The sequence below is a fragment of the Adelges cooleyi genome, unplaced genomic scaffold, assembly GCF_023614345.1.
Source record: "Adelges cooleyi isolate 19-005CV unplaced genomic scaffold, UGA_ACOO_1.1 ACOO_flye_CR_arks_rails_tigmint_CR_PRNA_108, whole genome shotgun sequence".
NCBI classification, from domain to species: Eukaryota; Metazoa; Arthropoda; class Insecta; order Hemiptera; family Adelgidae; genus Adelges; species Adelges cooleyi.
Window position 1 is genome coordinate 16,778,698 of NW_026095761.1, and position 10,888 is coordinate 16,789,585.

The following is a 10,888-nucleotide window of genomic DNA, read 5'->3' on the forward strand; positions in this document are numbered from 1 at the left end:
TAAGATTTACTATGAATGTATTTAATATCAATATCAAGTTAAACATAAACTGATATTGAAAAGGTACATACAAATATAAAGCAAAATATTGTAATGAGACATAAACAACTCCATAAAGCTGAATAATTGAAAAAAAAATCATTGAAGTTCATAATGGTTTTATATAAATATAAAACTATGATATAATATTATATTAGGACTAGTTATAAGAAATTATTTATCTAAAATAATTGTATGTATTCAAATAGGAAAAAGTAAATATAATTATTTAAATAAAATTATTTTTATTTATTAAGTAGGTAGGTATGTATTATATTGATGCTATGACCTATTGGCAAGATATTAGTTTAAATTAATTAAAAATATCAATTGTTATCATTATTATACTTTATAAAATAGGCACTGATACATACAGTTAAAAAATAAAAAATAAGATAAAGTATACAGTTGAAAACTATACATTCAATTAAAAAAAAAAATTGAATTAAATAGAAATGAGTTCCATAGCACCATTCGAATGCAAACGGTTTTTATTCACAAGAATAGCTTCTTAAAAAAAATATATTTTACTAATAAAATAAAAGTAATGAAAAGATATATTTCTTAGAATATTGTAATTTACTAAAAGATTTAATTGTTTGGTAAAATTGTTTAGGTTTACTGATTTTGTCTATTATATATGCAAGTTGTCGGTATTATACAAATACCAAAAAGTTTTAAGTATACTTGTATACATAAAAAATATATATTTTATTAATTACTGACTGATGCAGTTATATCGATCAGTAATTATATAAATATGTAATTACAATCAATGAACTAATCAGAAATTAACCACAATTATACGTCTTGAATGGGGGGTTTTGTTTTGTCGTTTTCTAAATCTTGAGTGGTGGTCAAGTTACTCCACCAGTTTGTAACGGCCCCTCTAGCTTGTGATATAGCACCGCCTGACAAAAAAAAAAACCTAATCAATCATCAAATGTTGATATTTAAAACTCATATAAAGTACATACCGACTACTTTGCCCGTAGACGCAACAGCCCTGCTAGTATTCTGAACGGCTTGATTCAACTTTCTACCGCTTTCACTACTTTGCATTGTGCTACTCGTAACAGTTAAATAAAACATAAGTAAAAAAAATTAAGTATTTGTTGATAAAAATATAATTACTGTGATATTCTAAGCTTCATATCCGATACGGACAATTGGCCTGCAAATGGATGACAAGGTTCAAGTGCCATTATCGCTTGGTGGTCTTGATTCAACCACGTTTGGTAACTTTTTGTGTGTTGCCAAGCGGACATGAATGACGGATTAAAATGATTCAGTTCAGGAGCTCCTTCTGTAATAACGTCGTTGACAAATAATAAGATCAGATCTATGCATTTTATAAAATGAATATTTAAAAATCTGACCACTTAATAGTGAAGTTCTTAACAACGATAATAAATAAGCTTTAAACTGAGCTCTAATCCATTCGTCACCGCCTTCCCAACCCACACCATCGAGGAAAACGTCTTCTTTTTCTGGCTGTACAACATGTCTTACTAAGTAATCGGCGAAACGTAGATCTTCCGTTGTTAAATGTAAGTGCCTTTTGAGATCTACATTTTCTATTTCTACTTTACCTTCGTCAACCTATAATATTAAATATTTACACAATAAGGAAAGTGTATAAAATATCATGTGTATATTAGGGTGGTTCAAAAGAAAATGGTTGACGGATAAATGATATATTCTATAAAAATATATATTTTTCAAGAGCAATTCAAATTAAAAACCAATGAGCTGTACAGTCTTAGTAATTTCTATGTTTTTATTGTTCGTGTGTACATAAAAAAATGTGTCTTTATCTATAAATTGTAGACTTATGTTAAAAAAATGAAAAAGTTTTGTACTTTTTTTAGTGATAAAATCCGATATTTTTTTTTGTAAAATGGTACTTTTTTCTACACTGATATATCGAGAAGGATCATCCGAGAATCAAATAGCGCTAATCCACAAAGTATTTCGCTTAAATACCACAAATGCCTAGAAAATTGTTTATATGTTATTTCAGCGATATTGCGATTAATAATTGTGTAATGAAGTTAAAAAAAAGAAACTTTTGATATAAAATCAACACGAATCACATCTAGGAATGGGTTTAAAAATCTAAAAAAAATATCAAAAATTATCTTTACATCCAAATAACATATTCTCAAGAGAAGAACAAAAAATTATAAAAAAATTTTTTTGAACCACCCTAGTAAATATATTCTTTAGTAACGATGTGATAACTAGAAGGTAATGGTTTTTTGTTTTTTTATTAATTAGTAAAAAAAAGTTTTGCATACATGTTAAAGTAAAAAACAAAAGCTCTAGATGCGTGTCGCAAATTTTTTTTTTTCAGTATAAAAAACTGACTTAATTTTTTGTTGTATAACAATTCTAACTCGCTCAAAATCCATAAAATCGGCTTTTTTTAAGCGGTTAAACCTTCATTTTTGTTTCTTTGTTGATAAATATACATTATTTGTAAAGCAAATTAATTATCAAATATAAGAAATGTCATCCCTATGTTACCTCAACGATGACATCAGCTAAATTCTTCTTTTGTTTAAATAATATATTTGATGCACCAATCATATAACCTCTAACACTGGGATCCGTTAGAATGTCCATGTAGGAGAGGCAAGAATACGGCTGACAAATATTACCCTGTACAATTGAGAATGATTTTATTAAATTTTACTTTAAAGAAAAAAAAAAAAGAGTATATCTTGTTTTGGACATACATTATCAAATATTGACAAAGGAACTGCACAATCGGCTGAATTTATCTGAGCGATACTCATCATGTTGTACTGCATGGCGGCTTCATTCAACGAATCGATACTAGGGTCTCTAGGAATGTTGCAAGCAAAACTACTTACATGTACCATATCGTCGTCTATGGTATCACTACTCAGTAATATATTTTCAGAGACAGAAGTATTTGGAATATTATTCTTTTGCAGTTTGGACGACACGATAGGAATAACAACCTCTTCTTGTTCTACAGAAAACACTACAGCTGTAGAATGTGTAGGCCTAAACAAGTATTCAGTAAACTATTTTAGAGAAAATGTATAATAAAATCAGTGGTATAGTCTCTTAAGGCGCCTCCCATGACATGTGGCTCGGCAAGCTATGAGTCGATCGGACCTTAAACACGTTGTGGGAAATTCTTGGCGCCGCGCGGCTTGTGGCGATTCGAAAATTGTCAGTAAATCGGGCCCGAGTCAAAGGAGAACGTGCAACGCCACACAGGCGATTTCTTGGCTCGCCAAGCCACGCGCCATGGGAAAGCTAAAATTTGTGTTGCACCGAGCTTGACGTCACTTGGGATGCCACCTTTATAGGGTATACCCTAATGACTATACCACTGAATAAAACACAGTTAATAAAAATGATTTATAATCACTTGACGGTAGCAGATTTTTTGAGACCATTTTCAACGAGTCCGGGATGCAGTGATAACAACGTAAGTATTGTAGAACATAGTGGACGAACGGGAGAATAAAAAAACAAAACTTTACGTTCCAGCAACATTAATTTGAACAACAAAACGACTTTGTGCCTGAACTTCGTGACTAGTTCAACGGCAGATAGACCTGTAAAAATAGTAACTCAATTAAGCATATTTACAAACAAAATGGTGAAATTTAAACGTCATAATTATGTTTACATACCAACAAACAGATGAGGACTGGTACTGATGTTTTCAATGCTCGACAAACAAGCATTGAGATGGTGGTAAGTATCATGTAAAAGTGTTATTTTACTAAAATCTCCCTCTTCAAAATATGCGTGGGTGATTAAGGACATTTTCACTTGAATGTGACCATACAAGGGTAACGTGCTGAGCACGCACACTGATTTTTGAATTGTACTCCTCGTCATATCAGGAGTGCGATTGATAATTTTCTAAACAAAAAAAAAAATCTCACAAGTGAAATTTTCTTAAGTAATTAAGATTCTTTACATTTTAAAATGTGTACACAAATTTGTATTTAATAAAAACATGTTTTGTTAGTTTTTTAAATTATTTAAAATATTATTAAATTATAATTTTAAACCAGTATTGTTGGCAGACAGTGACAAACTAGTCTGAATAGATGACTGATCATCGAAGCTTATTTGTATGTAAAGATTCTATTGAATTCAATTCTAACTGTTGATGAAAAATAATTATAGATTCATTTGCATTTACCTCTAATGGGATTTGCCGGTAGCACGATATGCCGTATATGGTTTCATTAGGGTTTTGTAAGCTCGGCAAATGAAAGTAAGCTGTGTCTTCATCGAAATTATGAGATCCGTCAGGTAACGCTTGACAAGGCAAATGTTTCCACTCTATCGGGCATTCGTTAGGCTCACCGGCTTCATTGTTCTTGAATGGTGGATAAGCATATTCGACCTGAAGTTTAAAAAAAAAACAAAATTAATATTAGGTCATAATTTATAGCCTTAAATTCTTAATTTCAGCATTTAAAAAACACTACGAGACGGTAAAATAAAATGCAAAAAAATGGTGCCAGGCAATATACATTTATATCCTATGCATATGTTCTAATACTAAGTTTTAAGAAAAGACAAGAGATTAAACAAACACTACAATTATTTGAACTGCCTTTTTTTAAATCGATAGAGCACAATAAAAATAATAAACTTAGCAAATAAATAGATAGACAATAGGTAACTGTTTTGTTACTCGGTGTGCTTACTTGACATCCTTTTTTGTGATGAAATCCGATAACCAAGACGTGCAGAATGGGATTTTCTGAATTTTTTTCGGACATTATTCGAAATTAAAAAACGCCGATACTTTTACCCATTGTATTTGAAGTGATGGACAAAAAATTACAGCCGGTCGATTGCAGTTGACACTTGGATGTTTAAGGTCATTTAACTAGATTAATAATCATCTATATTAATAATATTCACCTTTCGAAAGAATTTTAAATTTTCGATAATATTGAGTGAAAAAAAAAGATCCCTTGAAGAAAAACAACCGAATATTATTGATTCGATTTTGATAAGAACATAAAAGTTTTGATAATGAAACAAAAAAAACGTAAATACAAGACTAAACGCATGCGCAGTACACACATTTGCGGCAAACGACTACAATAATTATTATTAAAAATTATTCACAAAGGTATTCGTTTAGACTTTATATGGTATATTGAGATAAAAAAAAGTATCAAGTAATTGTGTTGAGATAATAATAGGAGTTTCCCTTCGACAGTACAATAAAAGTAACTGTACACTATAGTCTATACTATGTGTAAGGATAACAATATTATTATTATTCGTTTACATAAAAATACACACAGGGATATTTTTCTCCTTTTTTTTTTTTTTTACATCGATAAACAAAATATTTTGTCTTGCCAAGTATTTAGAGTGGAATAGTGCTAATGTAGGTATGTGTTAATAAATCTGTTCAGTAGAATAACTGAAAATAATAATGAAAAATAGTAAAATATTATATACCTAATAGGGAGTTATTTGAGGAAATATTGAATTTGTACAGTTATCGATAGTTCCAGATAATGCTAATCATATTACAAACCATGTCAAATTGTCGATAAGCTGTTCACAATTTTACTGTTTTTTTTTTATCGCGTATTGTAATGCTTACGCATAAACGAACACACGGTGATATTGATATTAGAAGATATTATTAACTATAAAATGTAATAACCATAATATAGTAAATACCGTATTATATAGGTTATGTTATATTAGTTACTACCACTTAAGCAACAGTTTAAAAAAAAAAAATATTAATGTACTCTAATTCTGTGGTGCTCGGGTAAAAGGTCTAAGTCCAAAATAACTAATTTCGCAAACAAATCATTATTTCTTAGACAATTAGCACTTTACCCCATTTTCGAAATTAATGGACTTAACGCCTATTACCCGCGCACCACAGAATTAGTAAAAATGCATAAAAGCAAATTTAGACATTTTTTTCAAATGACTAATACGAAGTATTAAATTAGACAATTATTAGATTTTTGAAGTATATTTTTATTTGACAGTTTCAAATCGACGAAAAAAAAATAAAAATAATAAACTTGACAAGTTAAGTAGATAGACATTGGTAACTGGCCTGTTACTTGGTAAGCTTACTTGACATCCTTTAGTATGATGAAACCCGACGAGCAAGACGTATAGAATAGGATTTTCTGACTTTGTTCGGGACATTATTATAAATTAAAAAACGTCGATAGGTACGTTTTATCTATGCATTTAAAGTGATGGACAATATTTACATCCGGTTGATTGCAACTTGCAATTCATACTTGGATGTTTAATGCCTAAACTAGATTATCATTCATACGTGTCAGAAAACATTAGAAATGTTTCATGTTTCTTCAACTATTTTATCAAAATAAAAATACGGGATAATAATTAGACAATTTTTTTATATTTAAAATAAATTTTATCGCATCAAATGACATTTTTTAAATGACATTTTTATTTCACTTTTTAAAATTTCTATAAAATAGGAAGATAAATATCAGCCCAGTTATAAAATTATATTTTATACATTTAGTTGCGATTTTTGGTATTTATATTTTTTCATATACTCGTCTATATAACTTTTAATAAATAGTAACTTGTAGGTTTTTTTTTTTTAACATTTGTTCATTTTTGTATGTTTTTTTCAATAAAATACACTTTTCATTTGTGTAGTAAAAATGTTCAGTAAATTATTCTCAACTTAAAAAGTTTATAAAATACTTTTAATTTGTTAAAAAACGCACTAATTTTATTGAGGAAACCCCAAAAAACAAATAACAATTATTACAAACACACTTTTTAATTGGATTTTACCATCTATAGTTTTGCATCAAGAGTTCATGGGACTTTAATCTTTATTATTATTTAGTTTTTTGTTTGTATAATTATATAAATAATTTCAGGTTTGCATAGGATGCATGATGCCTAGCTATTAATGTTTGCCTATTATTTTCATTATATTTGGTGCATTAAACTCCCTAAAAATAACAACCGGTAGCCCTTGTAAATGATTCTTAAGATTTGTTAAACATTTGGTAGTGAAAGTCGAAAATACAATTACTCGCCCATACATACATTTTATCGACTAAAAATAAATGTGTAATGTCGACTAAGACTAACTAAAGTAGCAGGTGAGCGTTTTATATACCAGGGCTAATTATCACTCCATTATTCAGCCCAATCTAAAAGAAATTATCACATTATTGTTCAAAGAAAGTGTATTTGAACACAAACTAAAAGTAAAATTCCTAAATTAGTAGAATATCTCTGAAGTGACCCAAAATTCAAATTTTATTTAAAAAAAAAAAAAGTTCTCCCTTGTGAATGAACAGTGTGCCTTTTTTATACAGGATGTTCACCAAAAGATTGCCCCCAAGTTCTGTTATTCAAATTTCGTGTAACCAACCAATGAGTGTTCAGTTCTGGAAAATTATACAAGTGCGTGTGAATGTGTCCCTTGAGATTTTTAACGTTTTCCTGGAGTCTTTATAAGACCCCTGGGTAGTGTATATAAGTTTAGGGACGCGGAGTCCATTTTAAAAATATTGATATTTCTTTAGCTTTTGCTTTAAGTATATGTGTTTTTTAACGCCAATCGACGGTAGTACATTTTATACGCATATTGGTGACTTATTATACTTGAAATGTATGCTCGGCAATACCCACGACGACGGGTTAATAGGCATAGGTAGTTATGATAAAAGCTCTATGATGAAAATGTACTCTTTTGATACATTTCAATCGGTTACTTGCATTGGCACTAATTTTGATTTTTAGCTACATCATTTATTATATCGAATACAAAGAAAGTAAAATATTATCTTGTAAGTACAAAAAAAAAAATACAACATTAATAATATTCTATGTAAGTTGATATTTTATTTATGCATTACGACTTGTGAGTACTTACGTGATATTAGTAATCAAAACTGAAAACTGTATTGCCCTAAACAGCAGACATAAGCTAAATTGAATGAATTGTTCAAAAGTAAGTATCTGGTTACTGAGTACTGACACGGCTTGATTGTATTATAAATTGATCAAAAGCGAAAAAGGTAATTTAACTGACATTTTTATACGCTTCGATAAAACAAGTAATACATATACATTGTTGCAAAAAAAAAATATGTACATAGAAATCTTGATCGATTGTAATAATTTTCCAGCAGCCGTGTACTCGGTAAGTCTGAACTATTAAAAAAAAAACGTATTCTTAATTAATCAAATTTTATTTATTCCGTTTAATCGCTCATTTACAACCGAAAGATTAACCGAGATATCGCAGACTGAGTTTATGAGATGTGTCGAAACGGGTTTAAATTAAATCACTTATATTCTTGGAAAACTGAAAATCCGCCGTAGCGCTGTTGTTTCCTTTAAATATTTTGAATTTATTAAGTTAAAAAGGCCTAACATTTTTATGTAAAAACATTGTCACGCAGATAGGCGTTTATAGATTTTTTTGGTAGTTTTAGAGTTGAAAAAACTCTCGGCAAACGTAAAAAATATATTTCAAAAAGCTGTACGTTAGCGGATTTCCAAAATTGTACTAATTAGTAATGCAGTTATGACTATTTAAAAATATATAAAAAGTAAGTTTTTGTTAGTGCCATTTAAAAAAAAATAACCTTTTAACCTATCGAAAATTCGCCAACGTCCGCCCTAGGAAATATTATATTTTATTAATTTAATAATATATTTTGATTGTTTTTTTGTGCTAAAGCCGCCACGAACCAAGTAACAATATGGTTTTGAGTAGCTATGTTTAGGTTTAGTAAAATATTTGAAAAAATTATTTTGGCTACTGTTATATTATATTATATTATTATGTGTTTATAGGATCGAGCGTTGACGGTAATTATATTTATGTCAAATATGAGATAGGTAGGACATTGAATCATTTTATTAGTGAGCTGGTGTCAAGTGTACATAAAAAGTTGCTGCCATAAACCAACAGTGACATTCTTTTGTATATGAACTCGTTAACATTATCTGACTGATGAACCGATGTATCCGGTATGACGACTGAATAATAACAATAATTGTTGGGATGACAGCATTTCAATAACCTACATGGCAGCATTTCCAATTAAAAAATATTTGTATTTTATAATTTGTTTATTTTGAAATTGGTATCAGTATTAATGTATAATTATTTTCTTATTTCAAAAGCGTTTAAAAATATATTTCAAGTATTTAAAATACATATTTATAATTTAGTAAGATTCAATTGTAATTCGTCGCACCGGTGATTTTCAGTGGTAAAAACATGTTTAAACAGACTGAAAATAACTCGCCTAATTTTGGTTTTAGAGTAAAAAGCACTCATTAAAAAATTAAAAGAGAACAATATTCCGGAGGGCAAGACGGTGCAAAATCATTTTTTTAAAGGTTACAGTCATTTAAAAATGTTAAAATAGTCGTTATTTCTAATTCCCTTTAAGAGGGCGGTGTTAGAAAAACCAGTATTTATGAAGATATGTTGACAATATGAGATACATTCAAATTACGAATAAAATTGATCGTAATTCGTTGTGTTAATTTTACATAGGGAATAACCCAGGGGCCAGGTCTAACTGGTGAACGCAGACGGTTTAGTTAGAAAAAAGTATTCCACTTTTAAGTCTCAAAGTGACTTTGAAATTAAACGTATTGTTTGAATTTGCATTTAAATTTTTCATTCTAAAAGTACTTAATGTAATCGTGAATGCATTAGATGCAGTGACGGTTTTAGCATATATTTTTGACTGAGGTGACAAAATATTAATTACGCCCATATTTACTACCAACCTGGTCTACTCTGTTTTAGCAGCTCATTTTTATCATAACCATTCCAACGTAGAAATAGGATTTATAATGGATGCATAGTTACAATTTTCGTATTTAGTATTAACAAGTTGACTGGTATGAGAACCGTACTTGGTACTCATATGCATTAGGTTACAATTAGCAGTCGGCAGTCAATTTGTTGAATACTTAATTGAAATAAAAAAACACCGTACAGTCAAATTATTTTTTCACTTTTCTCATGATCGGCGGGAGTCACGGAGTTATTAACCCTTCGTTAGTGTGGTCGCCGAAATTTTTTTAATAATCTTATGTCACAGGTTTGTTCATAAACTCACTTGCACCACGGGGGTTTAATAAACCTCAACACACTAACGGAGGGTTAAGTACTGAAGTATCTGTGAAAAAATATACATTAAGAACAACTTCTTAACGAGAGTTTTAAAATTTAAATCTATATTTTTCATTAGATGGATATACTCATTGTGTAATTTTATATTAAATTATAAAAATACAAATAAAAGTGCATACGGTAGTGTATTTAATTTGTTTAAATAGCTTAAAAACAATCATGAATAAACAACTTTAGCGGTTGGGCGTTGGTTAACTGTTTAGCCGGGGAGACTGTTGATAGACGTATCGAGTGGACCCCTTGTTACGGTTGGAATCCGACGATGACGGATGGTCGACCGGCAGGTTATAGTTTTTGCAATTTTTTTTATTATTTTCAAAAATTTTCGAAAATAATTTAAAAAAATCGTGTAAATATTTTACCTGTAATTTTGATCGACATACCCAATCAATTTACCATGCGAAAATGTTACTGAAACGCACGGCCAAATTGTGTCGATGGTATTGGCCACAGCCAGTTATGAGTTATGACGTACTGACGCGACGTTCCAATAATTATGGTAAGTACAATAATATTGTTACACTTGTCGGTGATCGATAGTGGTAACGGTACTGTTGGCTGCATTGCGGTTTATCAACCGGGGTTATCGCCTGGCAGTCCACCAGGTGCCGCCGCCGTCATGTTTTCATG

General features: G+C 29.9%; 1 protein-coding gene across 1 annotated transcript; it reads right to left on the reverse strand.

The window, feature by feature from the left end:
• Positions 1-209: 209 nt before the first annotated feature.
• LOC126841252 (late secretory pathway protein AVL9 homolog) lies at positions 210-5,054 on the reverse strand. Its single transcript, XM_050577603.1, has 10 exons — positions 4,752-5,054; positions 4,238-4,444; positions 3,717-3,951; positions 3,449-3,638; positions 2,781-3,075; positions 2,569-2,703; positions 1,419-1,641; positions 1,174-1,345; positions 1,017-1,105; positions 210-950 (listed from the first exon to the last, which is right to left on the reverse strand). The coding sequence occupies exons 1-10, from the start codon at positions 4,824-4,826 to the stop codon at positions 841-843; spliced, it is 1,731 nt and encodes a 576-aa protein (XP_050433560.1). The 5' UTR covers positions 4,827-5,054; the 3' UTR covers positions 210-840.
• Positions 5,055-10,888: the final 5,834 nt, after the last annotated feature.